Below are 24,595 nucleotides of genomic sequence, written 5' to 3'. Positions count from 1 at the left end.
TTGATAAAGGAGGCAGGAATGTACAGTGGAGAAAGGACAGCCTCTTCAATAAATGGTGCTGGGAAAACTGGACAGGCACATGTAAAAGTATGAGATTAGATCACTCCCTAACACCATACACAAAAATAAGCTCAAAATGGATTAAAGACCTAAATGTAAGGCCAGAAACTATCAAACTCTTAGAAGAAAACATAGGAAGAACACTCTATGACATAAATCACAGCAAGATCCTTTCTGACCCACCTCCTAGAGTAATGGAAATAAAAACAAAAATAAACAAATGGGACCTAATGAAACTTCAAAGCTTTTGCACAGCAAAGGAAACCATAACCAAGACCAAAAGACAACCCTCAGAATGGGAGAAAACATTTGCAAATGAAGCAACTGACAAAGGATTAATCTCCAAAATTTACAAGCAGCTCATGCAGCTCAATAACAAAAAAACAAACAACCCCATCCAGAAATGGGCAGAAGACCTAAACAGACATTTCTCCAAAGAAGATATACAGAATGCCAACAAACACATGAAAGAATGCTCAACATCATTAATCATTAGAGAAATGCAAATCAAAACTACAATGAGATATCATCTCACACCAGTCAGAATGGCCATCATCAAAAAATCTATAAACAATAAATGCTGGAGAGGATGTGGAGAAAAGGGGACACTCTTGCACTGCTGGTGGGAATGTGAATTGGTTCAGCCACTATGGAGAACAGTACGGAGGTTCCTTAAAAAACTACAAATAGAATTACCATATAACCCAGCAATCCCACTACTGGGCATATACCCTGAGAAAACCAAAATTCAAAAAGAGTCATGTACCAAAATGTTCATTGCAGCTCTATTTACAATAGCCCAGAGATGGAAACAACCTAAGCGCCCATCATCGGATGAATGGATAAAGAAGATGTGGCACATATACACAATGGAATATTACTCAGCCTTAAAAAGAAATGAAATTGAGCTATTTGTAATGAGATGGATAGACCTAGAGTCTGTCATACAGAGTGAAGTAAGTCAGAAAGAAAAAGACAAATACCGTATGCTAACACATATATATGGAATTTAAGGGAAAAAAATGTCATGAAGAACCTAGGGGTAAGACAGGAATAAAGACGCAGACCTACTGGAGAACGGACTTGAGGATATGGGGAGGGGGAAGGGTGAGTTTTGACAGGGCGAGAGAGAGTCATGGACATATACACACTAACAAACGTAGTAAGGTAGATAGCTGGGGGGAAGCAGCCGCAAGGCACAGGGATATTAGCTCGGTGCTTTGTGACAGCCTGGAAGGGTGGGATGGGGAGAGTGGGAGGGAGGGAGACGCAAGAGGGAAGACATATGGGAACATATGTATATGTATAGCTGATTCACTTTGTTATAAAGCAGAAACTAACACACCATTGTAAAGCAATTATACCCCAATAAAGATGTTTAAAAAAAAAAAAAAAGAAAAGATAATACAGTAGATATAATATATAATGATATATTATTAATTATATAAATATATGATATTCCTATCATTAAAAGAAAACTTCAAATATTTATCTAGGGTCTGCTCTGTGCCAGTCACTCTTTAAGGCTCTTGGCATATATTAGTACACAAAAGTCTCTGCTCTATGAAATTTATGTTTTATCAGGGAAAGACATTTATATCTAATAACCATAATGAATAGTATAGTCAGGGATACTTCTTTCTGAGAAGACTTGTTGGAGCTGGCCCTGCAGGAGTCTGGGGGCAAAAACACTGTAACAGAGGAAACTGCTGGATCTAAGGTGGACCACTGCCTGACATGTTCAAAAACTTGCATGGAAGCCGCGGATCTTGGATAGAAAAATTCCTAAATTAACCCATAAATTACATTTGATTCCTAGTAAAACATCAAAAGAATGTTTTGCAGAACTTGACAGAATTCAAAGGTCATGTAGAAAAAGTAACATGAGAGAATAGTCAGGAAATTTTTGAAAAAAAGCATTGAACACTTTCAAATATTAAAATGTATTATAAAGCTATAATAATTAAAATAGCTTTGTACTATCAATGGAATAGATAGTTCAGCAATATACCCAAATATATATGGAAATTTAATATGTGCTAAAGAAGGTATTTCAAATCTCTGGGGAAAAAGAAGTTTATTGTATAAATTTTGTTGGGCTCACTAGAGAGCTGTTTGAAAACAAAATAAAGCTGGTTAATTCACCATCTCTCAAAACCAAAACAAATTTCAGAATGATCTGAGATTTAAATGGAGAGAAAAAAAAGAATCCATTCAAGTCCTCTAAGAAGTATATGTGATTTAAAAAAATAATAATTGGCGTGGTGAAAGACCTATTAAAACATAACATAAAACCCAGAAACTATAAAGAAAAATAATCGTAAATTAGATTCTAATTTAAATAAAACTCTTAAAAATGCCCCTTCTTAAAAAAAAAAAACTTAAAACAAAATCGAATATGAAGTATTCCGATTGTGTTTCTACTCAGGTATAGGCCACCAAGCGTTTGTCTCCTTCACCCCGCAAAAAGAGGGCCACATTTATCTCTTGTTCCTCAATCTTCATCTTAACTTCCTTAAAGGTATACTAGATAAAGCAGAACACTACCAATATTTTTGAAACCCTTTGGGTATCTCAACTCCCTAGGCTTCGTCCCTTCTATCCCACTTAGAACTGACTAGTCTCAGATTTTGTGTTTCTCATTCCTTTTCCTTCAGTTTCACCATCTATTTATGTATGCCTAAATAATATACTCTTTAGGTTATCCTATTTTTCATTTTTATATAAGTCGCACCATACTGTATATATACTTTTGTGGTTTATTTATTTTTTTGTCCAAGTTTATACATGCAGCTGTAGTTCATTCATTCTCATAGCTGTATGGTGCTTCATTGTATGAATTTATAATTGTTTACATGTTTTAGTATTGATAGACATTGGGATGTTTCCACTTTTTTGTTATAATGAACATTGTAACAGAATATTCTTATTTGGTCTTCCAGTGCACATGGGTAAGAGTTTCTCTGGGGAGTATTCCTGGGTTCCTAATTGCTGGGTAGTAGGGTACACACATGCTCTGCCTTTCTAGGTAGGTAAGGCCATAATTTTCCAAATTGGTTGTATCAATTTATACTGCCAAGTTCTTGCCAACATCTGGTTTTGTCAGACTTTCACATTTTTACCAATCTGGTGGGTAAAAAATGTATTTCATTATAATTTTAATTTGCATCTTCCTAATTTCTAATGTATGGAGAGCTTTCTTCATGTTTATTGGCCAGCCCGTCTTTCAGTTCTAGGAAATGCTGCCATCTCATTCCTGCTTTCAGGCTGGCTCTAAAATTAGACAAGAGAAGCACATATCTACATTTTGTGATATACTATTTCAACATTTTCCAAATATCTTCCTTATCTGCCAGCCAATGCCATTTGTGGTGAGTACTTGTGGCCTAGTTTTCCCTTTTCCATTAGATTATCCTAACAGTTTAGCTAGTCATAGAGAAGGCACAGGGCACCTGTGCGTGAGCAAGGATAAAAAGCAGGATGGGTGAGTTGTGGCATTTGGGAGATGGGAACAGAATGCCTCTGGGTAGTCTGAGAATAGCAAGAAACTGACTAGGAAGATAACAATAATGACAATGCCCAATTTCCAGGACTTAAGACACAAGAACTATGATTGTCATTTATGAGTATTATTTCTAATCCTTACAATAATTCTCTAAGATGTACATTATTATCATCTCTACTTTACAGGTAAGGAAACTGAGGTTAAAGGCCACAGAACATCTTGGGGTGCCCAAAGGAGAGAAAGTCAGCATGCAATAATTCAGGAAGTCCTTTATTCATTGATTCATTTTTTTCCCTGAGTACCAGTTTGAGAGCAGAGAATTTTATTTGGCATTGGAGATATTTGCCATTGACGTGGCCTCTGCCAGTCTATTATTTTGCATACCGGGGAGGGATTGCCTGCAACTATAGAGGGAAGTTAATATAGTAAAAAACTGCTTGAATGGCAGTCAGAGAGACCTAAATCCCTCCCAGCTTATGTCCCCTCACCTGAATGGCCTTGGGGCCCTTACTGTACAGTATAGAGAGGATAAGGTCAACGCTCCCTTATGGAACTGTGTCAGCTCTGCCTTCTGAGTTGGGTGACTCAGAGTGGGCCTCAGTTTTACCATTTGTAAAATGAGAATAATGGTAGCACCTATCCTGGTGTATTAGTCCCCCATGGCTGCTGTAACATTTCCACGAACTTGGTGGCTTAAAACAAAGAAATTTATTCTCTCACAGCTCCTGGGGTCAGAAGTCCAAAATCAGTTTCACTGAGCTCAAGTCAGTGTATCCAGAGACACGACAGGACTGCTCTAGAAGGCTAGGAGAGAATCCTTCCTTGCCTCTGCAGTTTCTGGTGGTTGATGGCATTCCTTGGTTTGTGGCTGCATCACTCCAATCTCTGCTCCAGTGGTTACACTGCCTTCCCTCTTCTGTTTTTCTCAAATCTCCCTCTAACTTCCTCTTATAAAGATACATGCGATTGCATTTAGGCCTCCCCCTTTTTTTTGAATTGGTAGTTTTATTTTATTTTTTTTAATTTTATTTATTTTTTATTTTTTTGAATTTTATTTATTTTATACAGCAGGTTCTTATTAGTTATCCATTTTATACATATTAGTGGCCCATTTTGATAATCCAGAAGAGTCGCTCCATCTGGAAATCTTTAACTTAATCTGAAAAGACTGTTTCCATTTAAGGTAACACTTACAGGTTCTGGGGATTAGGGCTTGATATATTTGTGGGTTGTTATTTTGCCTATTACACTGAGGGTTGTTAGAAGGAGATCTGCTAAACTGGCAGAGGATTGAGCCCAGCATCTGCCTATACAGAACGAGTAAATGTCAGTCTGTTTCCTCTTTTAAAAAGACGTTTCTAAGGAAGCCTCCCTAATAGTGCTGATGTAAGGTTCAAAAAAGCACAGTTGTAACACGTAGCAGGGTGCAGGAGATCGAGGAATGAGATAAAAGCAGATCTACTAACAGTTTCTCTCGCTCCCACTACTTGTTTTTACACATCCTTCTCTCCAGGCCGCCTCAGACCCCGCCTACTCACAAGCTCACCCCCTCCCAGGTGGATTGATTCTCCACCACGAGGTCCCGTCCCCATACACACTCTCCCTTCGCCCCGCCCCCCAGCTTGGCGTCCTCCGTCCGTAGTGTGGAGGCGTGAGGGCTTTCGCGGGCTGTTCATTTTATTGCCCATCAAATCCTAGCCCATTTTATCCGATCCTGTCTCCCTTTTCAGCCTATAATTTATTCACCCAACGAAACTAGATTTACTGAGGTTAGTGGTGGCAATTTACCTGCTTTCAGATGAGAAAAGAGAGGCGGAGCTTTTGGAAGAAGACTGGCGCTATTCAAGACAGCCCGACGAAAGGGGCCGGGTCCTACACACCTCGGTCGCCAAGCCCCGGCCAGCTCGCCGCGCAGGCGCAGTGGTCCGGACTCGCCATGCCGACTGTCAGCCTGAAGCGCGATTTGCTCTTCCGAGCTCTGGGCCGGACTTACAGTGAGTACGCGTCCGACAGCCTGGGCTCTGCGCCTCTCCTCAGAGGCTGGGACCCCCTGCAAAAAGGCATCGTGGCAATGTTCATACTGCCCCGCAGGTTTTGGCCTTGGGCGTTCGAGTTGTGGATAGAGAGGGCATAGAGTCCCCGGCGGCCCTGCTGGGCCGATGTAGCCTCTGGGAACCCGTGTCTCCGCGGGTGCCGTTGCATCACCGGCACGTGCTGGGCTCACTGTGTCATTTCATTCAGCGATGTCGAGCGCTTGCTGCGTGTCTGATGCCAGGGGATAGAATAGGAATGAAGCTCCGGGTTCCCTCCCGAGTGTAGTTCATTAAGTGCAATAAGAAGAGCGCTGTGGGAACTCCATTTGTGAGCAACAGGGTGTGTGTGTGGGGGGGGGGGGGGGCTTCTTTCCTAGTTTTACTTTTATTTACGTTTACTGAGCGCCTGTTATGTGCCAGGCACTGTTCTAAGTACTTTGGGAACACAGCGGTGCACAGGGTACATAAGGTCCACGTTCACATTCTGATGAAGCAGGCAGATAATAAAACCAGCATATTAATAAGATGATTTCGGATAATGTTAAGTGCTAGCAGGGAAACAGAAAAGATATTGTGCTAAGAACAGCATTAGATAGGGTGGTAACGTGGGCTGAGCCCAGAGTGACGGAGTCTTTACTTGGTGGGCTTAGTCTTCAGGCTACGCGTCATCTCTTCAGTTTTAAAAACACTACCATTAAAAGAAAAAGGGAGAAATATTAAGTACGATTATCCGTTACCCTATACATGTAGCAGTTGAAGTGACATCTGCCATGTCCCATATCATCAGCTTGTGTGACAGCAGTGATAATTGGTCTGTGAGAGCTGTTTTTGGTTTTAGGGCTCAATATAACAAAGGCCTAGTCGGTTTAACGGATACTGCTTCCTACAGTAAGATATTACTGTGAAAATAAAATTAGCTTTTTAAAACGTTTCTTAAGGTGCACTTTTAGATACTATGTGCAGTTGACCCTTGAACAATCCAGGTTTGAACTGGGTGGGTCCATTTATAGAAGGAATTATTTTCAACAGTTAATACTAAGCTACTGCATAATCCATGGTTGTTGAATCCTCCCGTGCGGAACCCAGGAGGGCCAACTGTAAGTTACAGAGATTATGGACTTGGTGGAGGGCTGGGAACCCCTGATCCCTGCCTTGTTCAAGGGTCAGTTGTATTCTTAAAGTGTTATTCTCCCTAGGGTTCTGCCCTAAGTCCCTGAAAATAGAGGTAATACTCTTGTCCTCTAAACAGGGCTCTGATTCCCTATACTTTTTATTTCATACTATGCTTTTTTATATTACCCATCCTTCTAAACCATCTTCTCACTAATTGTGTATGATATACCTGAATTACACAAGATGGTGTGTAGCAAAAATTTGTTCAGTACATCTGTGATCAGCTCCCACCTGTGTATCCATATCTGGGAAAGTAAGAAATAAGTCAGGTTTTAAAAAATGATGATTTATAACCTGTTTACTGTCATCTGATGTTTTAATATATTCTCTAGATGCCTCTTCCCCTTCTTTTCCATATTGAGAGAGATCAGGTAAGCTTGATTATCTATAATTATCTGTGGACTACTGACTCATTAAAATTCCAGTCAGGAAGATTGATGTTGAGGTGTACTTCAGATGGGTCAGAAATAATACTCATCATTAGTTTATATTTCACATGTTCTTTCTTGAAATCTTTTAAATGTAAATTAGGTTGAGGTCAAAGTTGGAAAAACATGTTTGGCAAAGCATCTCATTTGCAAGCAGTGTGGATCCACCTTGTTTCTTACCCCCTCTCCCCTTTTCTGTCTTCCTCTTTTTTCCTTGTTTTCAGGTAATGTCTCATTCACTCTTTTCTATCCCCATTCCCTCTTTTGTTTTCAGTCCCTCTAGGGCTTTCTTTTTGTCTGTCCTAAATTCCATTGTGTCATCAGTCATTGCCTTTCACCACTTACTTGCTTATCAAAGATAAGCAAAGGATATTTTTCAGGCTGCTTTGATTCTGTTCATTTTGCTCCTCTGGGGCAGTTTTGTCTCCTTAGTCTACCTTTTTTATCGCCTTTCTGCTCAGATGTTTCCTCTTGCCACTCGTTTTTTTGTTAACTGGTTTGTTTTCACTGTTCTTCAATTCTGGCCCTGTTCTGCCTTGGTGTAATTGCTGGCAATGCGGCCAGAGCCACCTGTGTATATCATGAACCTTGAAGATGTAGTTACTTAGGTGTGTCATTTTGTTAGAGGGAATCATTGATCACGATTTCATTGTTGATTAAGTGCATGAAATACAGCTGAAAGGAATAAAACAAATTGTATGATAATTAGGACTCAGTAGAGGGTTCAGTGTATTTTAATGATTCTGCATGATTTGTTAAGTAACCATTTAGTTATCTACTACTGCATAATTAATTACCCCCAAATTTAGCAGCTTAAAACAATAGTCATTTGTTACATGTTTCTGAGGCTCAAGGATTGGGAAGTGGCTTAGCTGGGTGGTTCTGCCTCTCACCTGGTTGTAGTAAAAGTGTCAGGACTCTAGTCATCTCAAGGCCTAACTGGGGCTGGAGAGTCCAATTCCGGGTTCACTCAAGTGCTTGTTGGCAGGCTTGAGTTCCTTGCTGATTTTTGGTCAGCGATTTCAGTGCCTCCCACCTGGACCTCTCCATAGGACTGCTTGCAACATGGCGGCTTGTTTGTCCCAGAGTGAGAGGTCCAAGAGAGCAGGTAGTTGAGAGTGCTCCAGATAGAAGCCACAGTTTTTACTAAATCTCGTAAGGGATACACCATCCCTTGCCATATTCTCTAGGTCACACAGACCAACTCTGGCACCGTGTGGGTGGAGACTACAAAGGTGTGAACCCCAGGAGGCAGGTGTTCTTGGAGGCCATCTTGGGGACTGACTACAGCAGTCGGCCCCCTGGCCCCCAGTGATTCATGTTCCTCCCGCATGCCACATACACGCCCTCCCAAGGCCCCCGGAAGTGTCATCCCATTACAGAAGCAGCTCAGAAACCAGAGTCTCATCAGCTAAATCGGGTCCAGTTGTGGATGGGGCTCTTCGGGTGTAGTTCCTTAAGTAGAGCTGATTGAGTAGAATTACTCTTGGCCTGAGAGACTAAAGAGACAGGTTATCTGCCCCACGTGCACCTAACATACAGTGGTGGCACAGGCATAGGACATTCTCCTTCGAATGGGGAACATGGGAGACACGAAGGAGTTACTAGTCTATGGCAGTTCTGAAGCTGAGCTGGAAAGTGTTGCATGTTCTTGGTCAGATCTCCAGGCCTGGGATCACTGTCCATGGTTCTGCCCTAATTTCTAGGCTCTTGGTTCCACTCTCTGGGTGATCCTCATTATTTTATTTTTTGGTGAAAGAAGGCACGTACTTTACAGCTCATTAGTTTTCTTGGTCTACTTCCCACCGATAGAATTTTGGGGGCTCAAAGCCTTCATTTTGTCCCGTCTCTGTCCCTTTCAGCTCCAGCTTGCCATGTTTCTGCATATGTTTTTTTTTGTTGTTGTTAAACTTTCTGGCTCTTTGGTCAGTTTTGCTGGTTTCCACTTCCTTAGTCAAAAGACACACCGCCCACAGATCTCTGAAATAAGCTGTTTTGTACCTTGGCTTCTGCTGATACAGGGCTCTTATTTAAGCTCAGCTGTGTGACCGAAGAAATTTGTGAGGCACGCCCTTATTTTCTTTATATGTAGCGCCTCTTGTCTGAATGAACAGTGCCTTTGATTTTACTGCGTCTTAAGATTTTACAATCATGTCCTTGATTCATCTTTCGACCACGTTTCCCTGGAAATGCTCTGGATTTGCTCTTTGATCAGAAGTCATTTTTTTTAACATCTTTATTGGAGTATAATTGCTTTACAATGGTGTGTTGGTTTCTGCTTTATAACACAGTGAATCAGCTATACGTATACATGTATCCCCATATCTCCTCCCTCTTGCATCTCCCTCCACCCTCCCTATCCCACCCCTCTAGGTGGTCACAAAGCACCGAGCTGATCTCCCTGTGCTATGTGGCTCCTTCCCACTAGCTATCTGTTTTACATTTGGTAGTGTATATATGTCCATGCTACTCTCTCACTTTGTCCCAGCTTACCCTTCCCCCCCACCATACCCTCAAGTCCATTACCTATATCTGCCTCTTTATTGCTGTCCTCCCCCTAGGTTCTTCAGAACCATTTCTTAGCATTTTTTTTTTTTTTTTTTTACATCTGGGGAGGCTGAGGATTCTTAAAACCATTAGGTCCTGGCTCCTTTTTGTTTAATAGTCTTCCCTTTAGTTTATCTCTTCTCTCAGAGTCTAAACCAGGCGACACTTTCCGCACTGGTTGGAAAGGTTAGTTAAGTCACCTGGTTGAGTAGGTACCTTTTCCCCAGGCCCCATAACTGTAGGCAACAGTGTTGCTAAACTTTGCCTCTACATAAAAAGGATACTCCTTCTGTCAGTTTCCAATAACACTTCCTCACTTTCCTTCATATCCTCACCTGCATCCTTATCAGAGACTGAGGCTTCTGTTAACAGCTTTGTCAAGGCGCTTTAGGTTTTCATTTACACTCTCAAAGCCCACCTCCTGATTCCAAAGCCTTCCCCATGTTTTCCCGTGTTTTGTTATGGCAGCACTTTATGTCCAGGGACTGAAGTCTGTGTTAGTTATCTTTTGCTACATACCAAATTACTCCAGTACTTAGAAGGGTAAAACAACAAGCCTTTATCATTTCACACAGTTTCTGAGAGAGGAATTGAGGGAGGAGTGGCATAGCTGGGTGATCTGGCTCTGGGTCTTCCTCCAGGTTGCAGTCAAGCTGTCGTGCCAGCTGGGCCTGCAGTCATCTCAAGGCTTGGTTGGGCTGGAGTTAGCTTCCCAGCTCACTCTTGTGGTTGTTTGAGACGTGAACGGTGTGAGTACCAGGAGGCAGGGGTCATGGGGGCCTCTGTTATTTCCTGCCCTAACGATACCCATTCACCTGCACCGGGGACCTGGGAGCCATTGCACACGTCTCCTGCTCACTCACTGTCCCCACCTCCCAGTCAGTCCTCGAGCCTTACAGATTCTGCCCCTGACGTTTCGCACATTCTTCCTTCTCCCTCAGACTCACTGCTGGCTGCTTTAACCAAGTCGTCACTGTCTCACTTGTCTGTGGCAGTAGATTCTCTGCTCCAGTTTGTCCACCACCATTCTTTAAAATGCAGGTCTAATCATGCTGTCATCCAGCTGGAAATCCTTTAGTGTAACTCCCCGTTGCCTCAGGCAGGACAGAGGGCAAACCCCTTGGCATCTTGAGCTGACTTCTTTCTCCTTTTTTCATCATATCTCTTCCTGACATGAACCTCACGCTTCATTCATATGAAACGTCCCAAATTTGCCATGCGGTTGTCTCATTCCCCACAGTCCCTGCCTAATAAGTTCATCCTTTCTGTGAAGCCTTCACTGACTGTCAGTGGAGTTGATTGCTTCCTTTGTGCCAACTGGGTACCTTGCACTTACCATAACTGTATTTACACATCTGGTTTACTAGAGTAGGGCATAGTTAGGGCAAGAATTGTATTTTATTTATCTCTGTAGCCCTGGCACCTAGTACAGTGCCGACACATAGTAGGTGCTCAATAAATGTTTGTTAAATTGAAGTTCAATGTCAGGAACAGGAATCTTAAGATCAGCTTCTTACTAGAATATACTAGTAATGATGGTTTGTGTTCAGTTTTTGGTAACAAGGAAACCCTGACAATGCTGTGTCAGGTGGCAAAGCAAAGTAGGATATAACTTAAAAGTAAGGAAGAGAACTATTAATTGTTGCAGACCTACTATGTTTCAGGGCACTATGCCAGGCCCATTATCTGCATGAACTCATTTAAATCTTTCCAACAGTTGCATGCTACAATTAAGTGGCTGTAAAATGCTACTTTATGGATGAGGCATAGGAATCAGAAAGTTTACATGAAGTGCCAAGCTCTCAACTGGTAAGTGGAACAGTCAGAATTCGAACTTGGATGGATCTGGCTCCAAAGCCAACTGTCAGGCCACCTCAGAGAATTTTAAATGATAGGATTTATATGACGTTATTCCTTTATGTTGGATCTGTGATTTGGAGCCTACTTTACATTGGATCCCTGCTTAGCAAGTTTTTTTCTTCCAAGTAAGTGTAAACTCCCTAGTGCAGGTAACCTAATTCTGTAGCTGATATTAGATGAATTAGCCCTTTTTAAAATAGTTTTGGTTTTCTTAAAAAATGTTTTTTGGTCAAGCTCTTTTCGTTTTTAAATGGAGATATCTGATGCCTGATATTTAGTATGCTTGGTATAAGATGATTAAAAAAATGCAGTTTCTATGCTATTTTCATTTGTACTGAACAGATTAAAATTAGCAATCTCTTTTTTTCCTAGCTGATGAAGAATTTGATGAACTATGTTTTGAATTTGGTCTGGAACTTGATGAAATTGTATGTATTGGATATTTATTTCTCTAATATTCTGTGTATAAGTTCATTATATTTTATCTTTGTTACCTTACGGTTAGACCAAATGGAACATTTGTGGGCCGTGGTGCTTTCTGTGTTAAGGGGCTAAGCTCTGGTTCTAAGAGTGTTACTTTGTGTAAAATCTCAAAAGGGGTTCATGCCTTATTCTGATACAGTACCCTCAAGTCATCAGGCTAGTGCTGTGGAGGTGGATAGACCCTCTCAGGTAACCCCAGAATAGAAGCAGTCTCCCGGGCAGTGAGGTGCCATTTGCAGATAACCGGATGGAAGGGGTCCACGAGCAGTGGAAACTTTGCTTCAGCTGGAGTTGCTGTCTCCTTGGCCTCTGGCTCCCCCTCCTTCACTTCCTCTGTGTCCCACGCCACCTTCCTCCGTGCCTGTTTAACCAGCGTTAATTCATTCTTCATTTATTACTCTATACATTGATCTTGTAAAATGATCTCCTACTTTTTGAAGAATTGCTTGTAAAAATGATTTTGAAACATTTTCCTGGTCTTTTGATTATATAATGATTAAAATGTTGAAAAAATAGCTTTATTTACCAAATATATTATTAATAATGATAATGTACTAGAGACACTGTACTTGTAACTAAAAAGATAATTTAATATGTCTCTGGTAATTAGTATTATTTTTTACCCCAAGCCTTCTTGATCTGTTCAGTGTTTTATAACACAATAAGGTTTAAAAAACCTCAGACTGACAAAAACCTGTATTGTTCTGCCTTGTTTTTCCTGTTGCTTCTTAACTAATGTTGCAGAAAGTTTTTTTATATTAATGAGCATCCATATGCTTAAGAAGTCAGCTGAGAACTCTGTAGTTTATATTAAATTGTTATTAATTTTATTAGAACTCAAAATTATGCTTGAGGCTTTGTGATATCTAAGAGCATTGTACTGGATATCAGAAGAATGGAGTAATAGTTCGAACTCCCACACTTACTAGCTGTGGAACCATGGACAATTACATTGCCTCTCTGGGCCTCCTTTTCATCTGTGAAATAAGAGGTTTGCATTGTATGATCCCTATAGATCCCTCTGGCTCTGAAATTTCTGTGGTCATTGATTGCCATAACATTTTTGTTAGCATTGACAAACCCAGTCTTCACATATGATCTTTTTTTTTTTTTTTTTTTGCTGTACGCGGGCCTCTTACTGTCGTGGCCTCTCCCGTCGTGGAGCACAGGCTCCGGATGCGCAGGCTCAGCGGCCATGGCTCATGGGCCCAGGCGCTCCGTGGCACGTGGGATCTTCCCGGACCGGGGCACGAACCCGTGTCCCCTGCATCGGCAGGCGGACCCTCAACCACTGCGCCACCAGGGAAGCCCCACATATGATCTTTGTATGAACTGAGATACTGAAAATGGAAGAAGGCTTAGGCAGCTGTGTCTTTTTTGTAAAGGAATTAGGCCATTTTTTTGTTTGGATGCCCTCTTTTCTCAAGTTACCACATTTTCTTCCCTTCTTTATATGGGTCCCCCCTGAAATCCAGCACCCGCATGAGGTGACTTATCTTTCTTCACTAAAATGTTAGCAGTTTTATTGACCCCTTTAATTGAACTCTGTTTAACTTCTGATTTCTCCTCCTGCCTCTTCTCATATCCTCCCCCATCCCCCCATTTCTTTTCTCCTTTCCTGCTCCCTCCTCTTCCTCCTCTTCGTCCTCTTCTTTTTTTATTTTTAAATTTTCCCTAATTTAAAAAATTTGCCTCCTGAGTTTGAGATGGCCAGTGGAGGTGCTCCTTGGAGCCCATAGTCAATGAGCGCCGTGAGCCCCGCGCAGTCCCAGCATCATATGGACTCTGATTCCTCAGGTGTGGCTCGGGCACGCAGCGCTTATTGACAGGAAGTGAATTCTTCTGCATGCTGTGCAAGTGTGGACTATAATTCTTTGGGCAGTAACTTGAACTGCTTATATTTTGGCAGTGGGAGAGGGAGAGCATCATGTAAAACAAAAATCATCACTTATTTTGATAGGAATTCATCAGTTATTTTAGCAGGTTATTGGTGGTAAAAATAGCAGGAGTTCCAGTTAAGTGGGGATTCCAGATAATTAGTGGGTAACATTAACAGTTGGAATATGGCTTTTAAGCATTTTGGTTGAAAATTTCTTCAGTATACATACAGTTCCCTGCTGGAGTAAACATAGAGAACAGAATTTAACTTCTTGGCAATGGTTGTTTTTAAGAAAATCTGTAGTGTGGTTATTGAGATAGTCTAAGCTTTTTGCCACTGCATTAAAAATTATTCTAGTGGTATTTTTCTCTCTTTTTCCTCTTGTTTGCTTTCATTCTTGCTGCTCTGTACCTTTTACTGTCATTAGATTGCTTCCCATCATACCTATAATCCCTTCTAATTTACACCAAGCTTCTGATGATCTCTTCAAATGCTTTTTTTTTAATATTCATTTATTTATTTGGCTGCGCTGATGGTCTTTGTTGCGGCACGTGGAATCTTTAGTTGTGACATGAGCGATCTAGTTCCCTGCGCAGGGATCGAAGCTTGGCCCCCTGAATTGGGAGCATGGAGTCTTAGCCACTGGACCACCAGGGAGGTCCCCTCTTCAAATGTTTTTGCTTGTTTTTATAGTATTACTCTCATTCTCCTGTTGCTTGTAGGCTTGGGTGCCCATAGGATTTAGCTTTTTAGAGTCATTATCTTATAAAAAGTTGCATATCTTTTCATCTTTTTTTTTCTTTTTTTTGTTTGGCCGCAAGCTGTGGCTTGTGGGATCTTAGTTTCCCGACCAGGGATCGAACCCAGGCCCTCGGCAGTGAAAACACAGAGTTCTAACCACTGGACCTCCAGGCAATTCCCAACATAGCTTTTATTTGGTGAATTCTCTTTACTTTGTCTCATTGACACTTTTGTTGTTATTGCCCTGTGTTCTTTTTGGTGTTTTCATTTTCTTTTTAGATCAAGGATGGGCAAACTTTTCCTGCCAGATAGCAAGCTTTTGAAGGCTCTATAGTCTCTGTCACAATTCAGCTGTTGCAGTTTGTAAATAACAGTAGGTAAAATGTAAATGAATAGGCTTGGCTATGTTTCAGTAACACTTTATTTACAAAAATAGGCGGCAGGCATGATTTGGCCCACTCCTTGCTTTAGATAGATTTCTGCTGCTCTGGAAAGAACATGAATAATGCAGTTACTACTTTATAGGGCTACTTTTTCAAAAGAATTTGGATTTATTTAGTTTTATTTTAACTTTTGGGTTTGTTTTAGACATCTGAGAAGGAAATTATAAGTAAGGAACAAGGTAATGAAAAGGCACAGGGGGCCTCTGATGTTGTTCTCTACAAAATTGATGTCCCTGCCAATAGATATGATCTCCTGTGTCTGGAAGGATTGGTTCGAGGACTTCGGGTCTTCAAAGAAAGGTAAGGGAATATGTTCATTAAATACCTGGCTAAGTTGGGTTTCTTTTTTCTTTGCCTCTCATTATCAGCAACCCTGTTTAAGTTTCTAGAAAAAAACTCGTTGGACAGGTACACAGCTTTAGGTCTGCATAGAGGGGATGATTGGAGCCTTTAGATTGTAGCCGTTTGAAAATTTGCCTGAATATTGAGTCATAGCCTTTCATTTTGGGAGCGTATTTTAAAGCTGGAGTGGTTAATGATTTTATGGCATCTTGAAAAACTTTTTAATGGGTTCACGTGAGTTCTTTAGTAATCCAACTGGAGTAGATAGTTTGTTGGGTTTGTTAAAGGCTGGGAGAAAAGTAGAGGGGGCACAACTATATGCTGTTTTCTTAAGAATTCTGAGGAGGCTGGGAATGGGGCCTCCTAACTGGAAAACTGAAGATCTTATGATGGCTGTGGACAAGTTAATTGACTTTTCTAGTTTCAGTCTCCTAATTTATAATGAAGAATATTTTTAAGTCCTCTTCCAGCTCTTCATGTAATACATGAAAATGATGAACATATGAAGTGAAAAAGAGGTGAAACAGTAAAGCTATCAAAAATAATTATTTTTGGTTTTGATTACTTATTCATTATCTAGTCAGTCGCAAAAGAGTAAGCGCCTCAGGCTGATGGGCTAGACTCTGCAACTGTGAGGCCTTCGGATGAGTGATGGGCGATGGTGAAAGGGTGATAATTAGGCATTTCGTTAATGTGGTTAAAATTTGGGGGTTGACCCAGGTGCTTCTCTGCGTGACAGTCAGATGTTTATATTTTAGGGTCAGGGATAAGCCCTTACAGTGTGTTTCCCAAACCTGTCCCATACGCATTTCTGTTTTTAATAGGCACCTCGTATGATTTTTATGATGAGACTGAATTAGGAAAGTGACTTAAAACCTTTGCTACTCAAAGTGTGGTCCATGGGCCAGCATCATCTGTAACACCTGGGAGCTTGTTAGAACTGCAGAATTTCAGCCTCTACCCAAGACCTATTGAATCAGAATATGTGGTTTAACAAATTCCCCAGTTGATTGTAGGCACGTTGAGGTTTGAAAGGCACTGACTTAAAACAGTTGTTCCCACCCTCGTCTGATGATAACAGTCACCTGGACTCTGCCTTCAGAATGTACTGTTTATCAGGCCTTTCCCTTGAATATCCTGATTCGTTAGGTCCAGATGGGACCAGGCCATCTGTATTTGTTATAAGCCCTGTTTTTCTTAGAAGCTCAAATTCTCACGGTTGGAATGAAACTTCAAGGTGATTTAATCCAGCCCCTCAGCTGATGTTTAAATGCCCCCTATACAGTTGCTTAGTTAAAGGTTTTCTAGCCTCTGCCAAGACTCCAGTGATAGGACACGCATTACCACGAGGCATCCTAGCCCATTTTTGTTTTATTTTTTTTTAACAGATTTACGTTATTTATTTATCACCCGTGCTGCGCGTGGGCTTTCTCTACTTGCCGTGAGCGGGGGCTGCTCTTCGTTGTGGTGCGTGGGCTTCTCATCGCGGTGGTTTCTCTTGTTGCGGAGCACGGGCTCTAGGCACGCGGGCTCAGTAGTTGTGGCTCACGGGCTCTAGAGCGCAGGCTCAGTAGTTGTGGCACACGGGCTTAGGTGCTCCGCAGCACTTGGGATCCTCCCGGACCGGGGCTCGAACCCATGTGCCCTACACTGGCAGGCAGATTCTTAACCACTGCGCCACCAGGGAAACCCCTAGCCCATTTTTAGACATCTGGAAATGTTAGAAAGTTTATTAGGTTTTTTTTTTTAATACTCAGCCCAAATTTGATTTGCTGTAACTTTAACCCATTGTCCTAGTTCTGTTCATCTGTTCACAGAATAAATTAGTTTATCGAATGTTTTGCTTAATAATGAGCAAGTTTGTTTTAATATTTTAGGATAAAGGCCCCAATGTATAAACGGGTAATACCTAATGGAGAAATCCAGAAATTGATCATCACAGAAGAGGTAATAAGGATCCATTCTTATTTTTCTTTTAAAAACATCTCTTTTGTGTATATCTCTATAAGGTGGGACAAAGGTGACCCTTCTGCCAAATGTAGTTTTCTTTGATCACTTGCTAAAATGGATATATATTTAGCCTCTAGCTCTTAAAAATTGTCATTTAGTTTTTTACCAAGAAGTGAAAGGGAACACAGCATTTGTTTTCCATGAATAATTTTGGAAAATAACATCCAAATGTTTGCTTAAAATACATTTGAGATATAATTGTTTAAATTGTGGATATTAATAAAATTTAGAAAAAATCTTTTGGGGAAAGACTAATAGAAATATTAACTACGAGCAAACTACTTAAGGGTTAATTTTTTTCTCAGTAATTCAGTAAATTTTCAGAGGTCTTGCTGAAATGTAAATTGTATGAGGACAGTGACTTTGTCTCTTATCACCACTATATCTTACTGTTGACTGAATGAATGAATGTATACTTGTTTGAATGAAAATTTGTGACAGCTAACTTTCTATTACAAGATGATATTACAAAGAAAAGCCTTAATATTTACCATCTCTAATGATATAACGAATTTCAGACAGCTAAAATACGCCCGTATGCTGTTGTAGCAGTTCTCCGAAACATAAAGTTTACTAAAGATCGATATGAAAGCTTCATTGAACTTCAGGAGAAGTTACATCAGAACATTTGCAGGTTTGTGGTCGCATCTTCTTTCTTCCTTGCCTCCTGCTCTCCTTCCTCCTTCCTCTCCCTCCTCCTTTCCTCCCCTTCCCTTTTCTCTTCCTCTTTCCCCCGCTCTTTTCTTTCTTCCTCCACTGTAGACTTTTTTCACAGCATTTCTAAATTAATCATGTGTGGGAGTAACAAGAGTTCAAAGTTAACTAAATTTAAATTTAAATAAGTTTAAATTTCACCAAACAGCTCTTTGTTACTGCTTATAGATAGTGTATCCATGGAGAAATAAGAGAGAGATTTTGAGTACTATATAGAGAAGAAATATCTAGTCCTAGACATTTTCTTGGTTTTTGTTTTTTGGTTCAAATCATTAACAGTGGATTATACTACTAAATATTAAACCATGGTAATTTGAAGTATGACTTATTTTAAAAATAGACAAAAGTTTTTGGCTTGATCTCATTTTTTTTTTTTTTTTGCTACACGCGGGCCTCTCACTGCTGTGGCCTCTCCCGTTGCGGAGCACAGGCTCCGGACGCGCAGGCTCAGCGGCCATGGCTCACGGGCCCAGCCGCTCCGCGGCATGTGGGATCTTCCCAGATCAGGGCACGAACCCGTGTCCCCTGCATCGGCAGGCGGACTCTCAACCACTGCACCACTAGGGAAGCTGTGATCTCATTTTTTGAGTGAATATAATTATAAATTGACAGGTGAAACTTGAGACTTTTACATAACTGAATTTTCTTATTCTGTCGTTGGCATTGCTACACATCATTTCCCATACAGCTCCCTTTAGTGTGGCGATCTTCAAACCTATATAATTGCTGAACTCCTAGAGGTCGAGGAAGGTAACAATGGGAGTCCTTGAGCTAATTTCAATATTTCAAAATCCTAATAGAAAATATATATTTACTGATGATAAGAAATGTCAGCCTTTAGCTAACATACCAAGTTTTTTTTGTGTTGGTACTAAAATATATAAACGTAAGTTATCTCATGCTAGTCAAAGATATGATTAACAGTTATATATGTCTTGAGTAAAAATGGAAAAAAATAATTTTTATATTTTAATAATTGCAGTAGTTGCAATTTGGTAAACTGGAAACTAGAAGAGGCTTTTGTGTAAGGGTGGTCTAGAGACAGGGTTGGGGGGACCTTGGGCGTTTTCTTCTGGTGTGAAAAATATTTAAAAAAATAAAATACCTGTGGTTAAGCTCACGAGGTTTCTTTTTCTTGAAACATTTTTGCATACATCGTAGAAGAAACTTTTTCTCAGATTCTGAGTAACATTTATTCCAAGTTCTTTTATAAAAATAATCTATTTGTCATCTTACAGATATGTTATTCTTGAGCAAAACAATAAGAATTTAAATATAGTTTCAAAATATAGAACAAGATAGAGGATTTCTGACAAGCACTGATATAGCTAGGACGTGCTTGAGCCCAGTTATCTGTTCTGGTCATTTGAAGAATCTAATTTTTATCTATATTGGAAAGCATTTCCTTAATTCGACTTTAAGCTCTGTTTTATACAGTATCTCTGGAAATAATGAGCTTTTTCTAAAGGGAGAATAAATCACATCCTAATACTCTGGTATGCCAGAGTCAGTAAATCCTAATTTGCGTTTTTCAAGAGATATATTTATTTCATTTAAATTATAAAATTTACTGGCATAAAAGTTGTTTATGATCTTCCCTTATTATCCTTTAATATCTGTAGTATCTGTATCAGTATCACCTCTTTCATTCCTGTCTTCTCTCTTTTTTCCCCTTGATCAGTGTAGCTAGAGATCAGTGTATACATCAATTACTTCAGTGAGTATCATTGTGTATCAGTTTTTAGAGAACCAGCTTTTGCTTTCATTTACTTTTCTCTGCTTTTTCCCTCATTTTTCTGTTTTCATTGATCATGCAGTGTTCTCTCTAGGGCTAGTTAGTCCTTACTACTGAGGCAAGACTTTGTTCCTATATATCCATTGCCATATGAAGAGTGAGGTTTTCAGTCTGTGTGAGCACTGTTGCCTTGGATGGTTCTTTCCCTGGCCTTGGCTGGTTTCCTCACATGCACACACTGATTAATACTCAGCTGAATTCTTGAGGGGGCCCCTCTGCAGATATCAGAGTTCTCTGTCTGAGTAGCTCTGTCCTCCCCAGTACTCTGTGCAGTGAACTCTGGCCGTTGTGATCTCCCTAGACCCTCAGCTGTGTCTCCTCAACTTAGGGAGTCCACTGGGCTCTAGCCAGACCCCGTTTCCTGCCCTGTGGCTTGAAACCCTTCCAGGCAGTCAGCTGGGCTGTCGTAGGGCTCACCTTATCTGTTTCCTGTTTGTCATCTGCCCTTCATAGCCTGACCTCCAGTGCCAGCCATGAAAACTGTTGTCTTACATGTTTTGCCTTTTTTGTGATTGTATCAGGCAAGAGAGTAAATCTAGTCTTCGTTACTCCATCTTGGCTGGAAGGGTCCAGTGAACTTTTTACTTCAGTTACTTTAGTGTTCATCTCTATAGAATCTGTTTGGTTCCTTTTTAAAAAGTTTCTCTTTTTTTTGTCTGTTATTTCCCCGTATGTTCATTGTGTGTATATTTTCCACATAATTCTTGAATGCTTTTTGTAGTGGCTTTTTTTTTTTGTAGTAGTAGTAGTAACGTTTTAAAAATCTGTGTGGTGACTTGAAAATCTGGGTCATCTTAGCATTGGTTTTTATGGGTTGGTTCGTGTGGAGTATGTCATGTTTCTCTGTTTTCATATGCACTGCTTTTTGATTGCATGCAGAATATTTTGTTATGTAAGAGGCTCTTATTTTGCTCTTTTTCTCTGAGAAGTGGTTTCTGTTGCAGGCAAAGAGTCTTGCATACTTAGCCTGACTCACACTCGAAACATTTGGCTAGATGAGACCTCTGCAGTTGGCAGCAGCAGAATTTTCTGCCCAGTTCTTTGAGCTGCTACTTTTTCACAGCAAGACTTTAATAAAATTTCTGCCAGTAGAAGAGGTAAAATCTTGATTTTTGACTACTTTTTGTTTTCATATCTTTTTACATTTGGGATATTAATCCTTTTTCTGTACCTACGTTGTAGACCTTTTCTCTCAGTGTGTCTTTTGACTTTTGGGGCTTTTGGTTGTATAAAGTTTACAGTTTGGATATAGTCAAGTTTGTCAGTCTTCCTATATGACTTTTATGTTTTGTGTCTTAAGAAGGGATATTCTACTCCACAGTTTTAAGCATTGTTCTCCTATATTTTCTTTGAATAATTTTTATGGTTCCGTGTGTGTGTGTGTTTGCCTTTTGTTTTTCAAAATGCATAGCTCTTTGATCTGGAATTTGTTTTTTTGTGATTGGTTTGAAGTTGAAATTTAGTGACATTTTGAGGTGCTGTTTCAGGATTAAGAAACCAATATTAATGTCCAAGAAAACATGGACTTTCTTACCTATGAATTTGTTAATTATTAATTTATCTAAACTTAACCATCTATATATATCTACCTATGCTAGTATATAAACATGTAACTCATTGAGTAAAGTAACACTTCCTTTAGGCTTGTCAACAACTCTTCAGTTTACCCATATTTATTATAAAGTTCTAGTCACCTGTCTTGGAGTTTGACGAAAAAAAAATTTTTTTTAATTAATTTTATTCAGTATAGTTGGTTTACAATGTTGTGTTAATTTGAGGTTGACCAAAATTTGTTTCTTACAGATTTTAAAAACTATGTCATGGTTCATGTAATATGGACTTTAACACATTCCTTGATTACTAATGATTTTATCCATTTGATTTTTTTTTTTTTTTTGGCGGTATGCGGGCCTCTCGCTGTTGTGGCCTCTCCCGTTGCGGAGCACAGGCTCTGGACGCGCAGGCTCAGCAGCCATGGCTTACGGGCCCAGCCGCTCCGCGGCATGTGGGATCTTCCCGAACCAGGGCACGAACCCGTGTCCCCTGCATCGGCAGGTGGACTCTCAACCACTGCGCCACCAGGGAAGCCCTCCATTTGATATTTAATTGTGGTTATGCATACATATTCTAATATATGTACACATAGTCTTTAAGACTTTAAGAATTCTTTAGAACATCATAAATTCTGACCAGGTTTCTTTTGAATTGTCTTTTGGAAAGCTTAGAGCCAAATTTGTGACCCTCTGTGATAAGACTGTAAGCTTTGAAATTCTAATTTAGTACTAATCAACATTGTTTCTGGCTTCATTTTATATCCCTACTTCTGTTTCTTTCTCTCCTACTTTGTATCTTGCTTTAAGTTCCTAAAATTACCTTAAATCCTTTACAGATAAACTGTAGAACAAATGAAATTAATAGCTCTTGAAATTTCCTTACATATTAAATTTTAAATATAATTCACAATTTTTAAAGCTAAGTAATTTCCATTAATAAAGCAATATAGCTATGTGACAGGAAATTTAGGAAAATATGGAAAAGCCAAAAAACACAGGAGCTTTTTGGTAGTTTATTCTAATTTAATAAGATTTATGTTTACTTGAGGACACTAGAGGAAATAGATTAAAAGAAGGTAAAAGGGTATGTTGACTTTGAAAACGTCCTAATAACATAGTACTAGGGAAAACGTAGTGGACGGGATTTACTTCAGCTGCTGAAATAATGTGTTTTAAGTAGCTTTATATTTATATTTCTCATAATTTTTAATGATTGTGAAGGTGCTATATAGTAGTAACAGGCTATTTTAAGGAAGTGTCTAAAAATAAAACCCCTGCACTCTGTTATCTTTAGAATTTCTGCTTTGAGATATTCAAATCGTTTTCTGTTTCTCTTTCTCTCTGTCTCTCCACATTTAGGAAAAGAGCCTTGGTTGCTATTGGTACCCATGACTTGGACACTTTGTCAGGCCCATTTACTTATACTGCGAAGAAACCTTCCGATATCAAATTCAAGCCTCTAAATAAGACCAAGGAGTATACAGCCTGTGAACTGATGAACATATACAAGGTAAATGTTCTTTTATGTTAATGTAATAGCTCTGGATAAAGCATGAAATTCCTTCCAAATCAAGTCTTAATTAGGACAATAAAAAGTGCTTGAAAAAATAGCAGTGTCTGGGCTCCAACCCAGAGATACTGATTCCTTTGATCTAGAGTGAGGTCTGGACATAGTTTTATTTATTATTACTTTTACTTAGGTATGTATGTATGTATGTATGGCTGTGTTGGATCTTCGTTGCTGTGTGCAGGCTTTTCTAGTTGCGATGAGCGGGGGCTACTCTTTGTTGCAGTGCTTGGGCTTCTCATTGTCGTGGCTTCTCTTGTTGTGGACCATGGGCTCTAGGCATGTGGGCTTCAGTAGTTGTGGCACGTAGGCTCAGTAGTTGTGGCTCGTGGGCTCTAGAGCACAGGCTCAGTAGTTGTGGCACACAGGCTTAGTTGCTCCACGGCATGTGGGATCTTCCCGGGCCAGGGATCGAGCCCATGTCCCCTGCATTGACAGGTGGACTCAACCACCATGCCACCAGGGAAGCCCTGTTATTACTTTTTTATCCTCTCAGATGTTTTTGACGTACAGCCAGGATTGAGAACCACTGAAGTAGGTCATACCGCATTGTAATATTCACATTTAGGTATAACTAAAACTCATTCAAGGGCTTCCCTGGTGGCGCAGTGGTTGACAGTCTGCCTGCCGATGCAGGGGACACGGGTTCGTGCCCCGGTCCGGGAAGATCCCACATGCCGCGGAGCGGCTGGGCCCGTGAGCCATGGCCGCTGAGCCTGCGCGTCCGGAGCCTGTGCTCCTCAACGGGAGAGGCCACAACAGTGAGAGGCCCGCATACCGCAAAAAAAAAAAAAAAAAAACTCATTCAAGTATAAGGAACAATGAGATTTAGCTAGTTTTTTTGTAGCATGCACTATTAAAAAGCATCTGCCTCCTGTGATTAGCACTTTAGAATCCAGCAGTGAAAATGAACTCAGTAGTCACTTTAAATTGCATTTAACAAATAGTAAAAGAGGTGGGTATCATTTGGAAAAAGCAGCTATTATCATTGACCTGATTTGCAAGTGATTTCTTCCTATTTATCTAAATAGTTTTGTATGGTTTGTGTTTTGCTTAAGGTGATTCAGGCTTACTCTGCAAGTCTGTTTTCAGTCTTGAAAAACGATTGCGGTCTTATCTTTCCCCAGTAGGAAATGAGGCTGTATAAGGATTCTGAGATATTAATTTACATTAGAAAATATTATACATTTAAAACTTCGGGGGCTGTTTTATTGTTTTTCTGATTTTCCCCCCTCTTTTTATGCTAGGTAGGTATGTAAACTAATTACAGTGACAGAAATAAAAAGCTAATTTTGTTTGACTTAATTTTTTTTCAGACTGACAACCACCTTAAACATTATTTACATATAATTGAAAATAAACCTCTGTATCCGGTTATCTATGATAGCAATGGTGTCGTCCTTTCAATGCCTCCAGTCATCAATGGTGAGTTATTTCTTAAGCACCATAGGTTTTTTGCTGT

General features: G+C 40.1%; 1 protein-coding gene across 1 annotated transcript in view; it reads left to right on the top strand.

The window, feature by feature from the left end:
• The first annotated feature begins 5,478 nt into the window (after positions 1 to 5,478).
• Positions 5,479 to 24,595, top strand: part of FARSB (phenylalanyl-tRNA synthetase subunit beta) — a 66,556-nt gene continuing 47,439 nt past the window's right edge. The window contains exons 1-7 of the mRNA XM_065880033.1: positions 5,479 to 5,559; positions 11,979 to 12,034; positions 15,298 to 15,452; positions 17,372 to 17,441; positions 18,023 to 18,138; positions 22,926 to 23,076; positions 24,450 to 24,558. Coding sequence (XP_065736105.1) covers positions 5,502 to 5,559; positions 11,979 to 12,034; positions 15,298 to 15,452; positions 17,372 to 17,441; positions 18,023 to 18,138; positions 22,926 to 23,076; positions 24,450 to 24,558 — 715 coding nt within the window. The 5' untranslated portion in view covers positions 5,479 to 5,501. The remainder of the gene's footprint in view (positions 5,560 to 11,978; positions 12,035 to 15,297; positions 15,453 to 17,371; positions 17,442 to 18,022; positions 18,139 to 22,925; positions 23,077 to 24,449; positions 24,559 to 24,595) is intronic.

Source organism: Phocoena phocoena, chromosome 7, assembly GCF_963924675.1.
Source record: "Phocoena phocoena chromosome 7, mPhoPho1.1, whole genome shotgun sequence".
NCBI classification, from domain to species: Eukaryota; Metazoa; Chordata; class Mammalia; order Artiodactyla; family Phocoenidae; genus Phocoena; species Phocoena phocoena.
The sequence above is the reverse complement of the archived record's forward strand: the minus strand, read 5'-3'. Positions and strand labels throughout refer to the sequence as shown.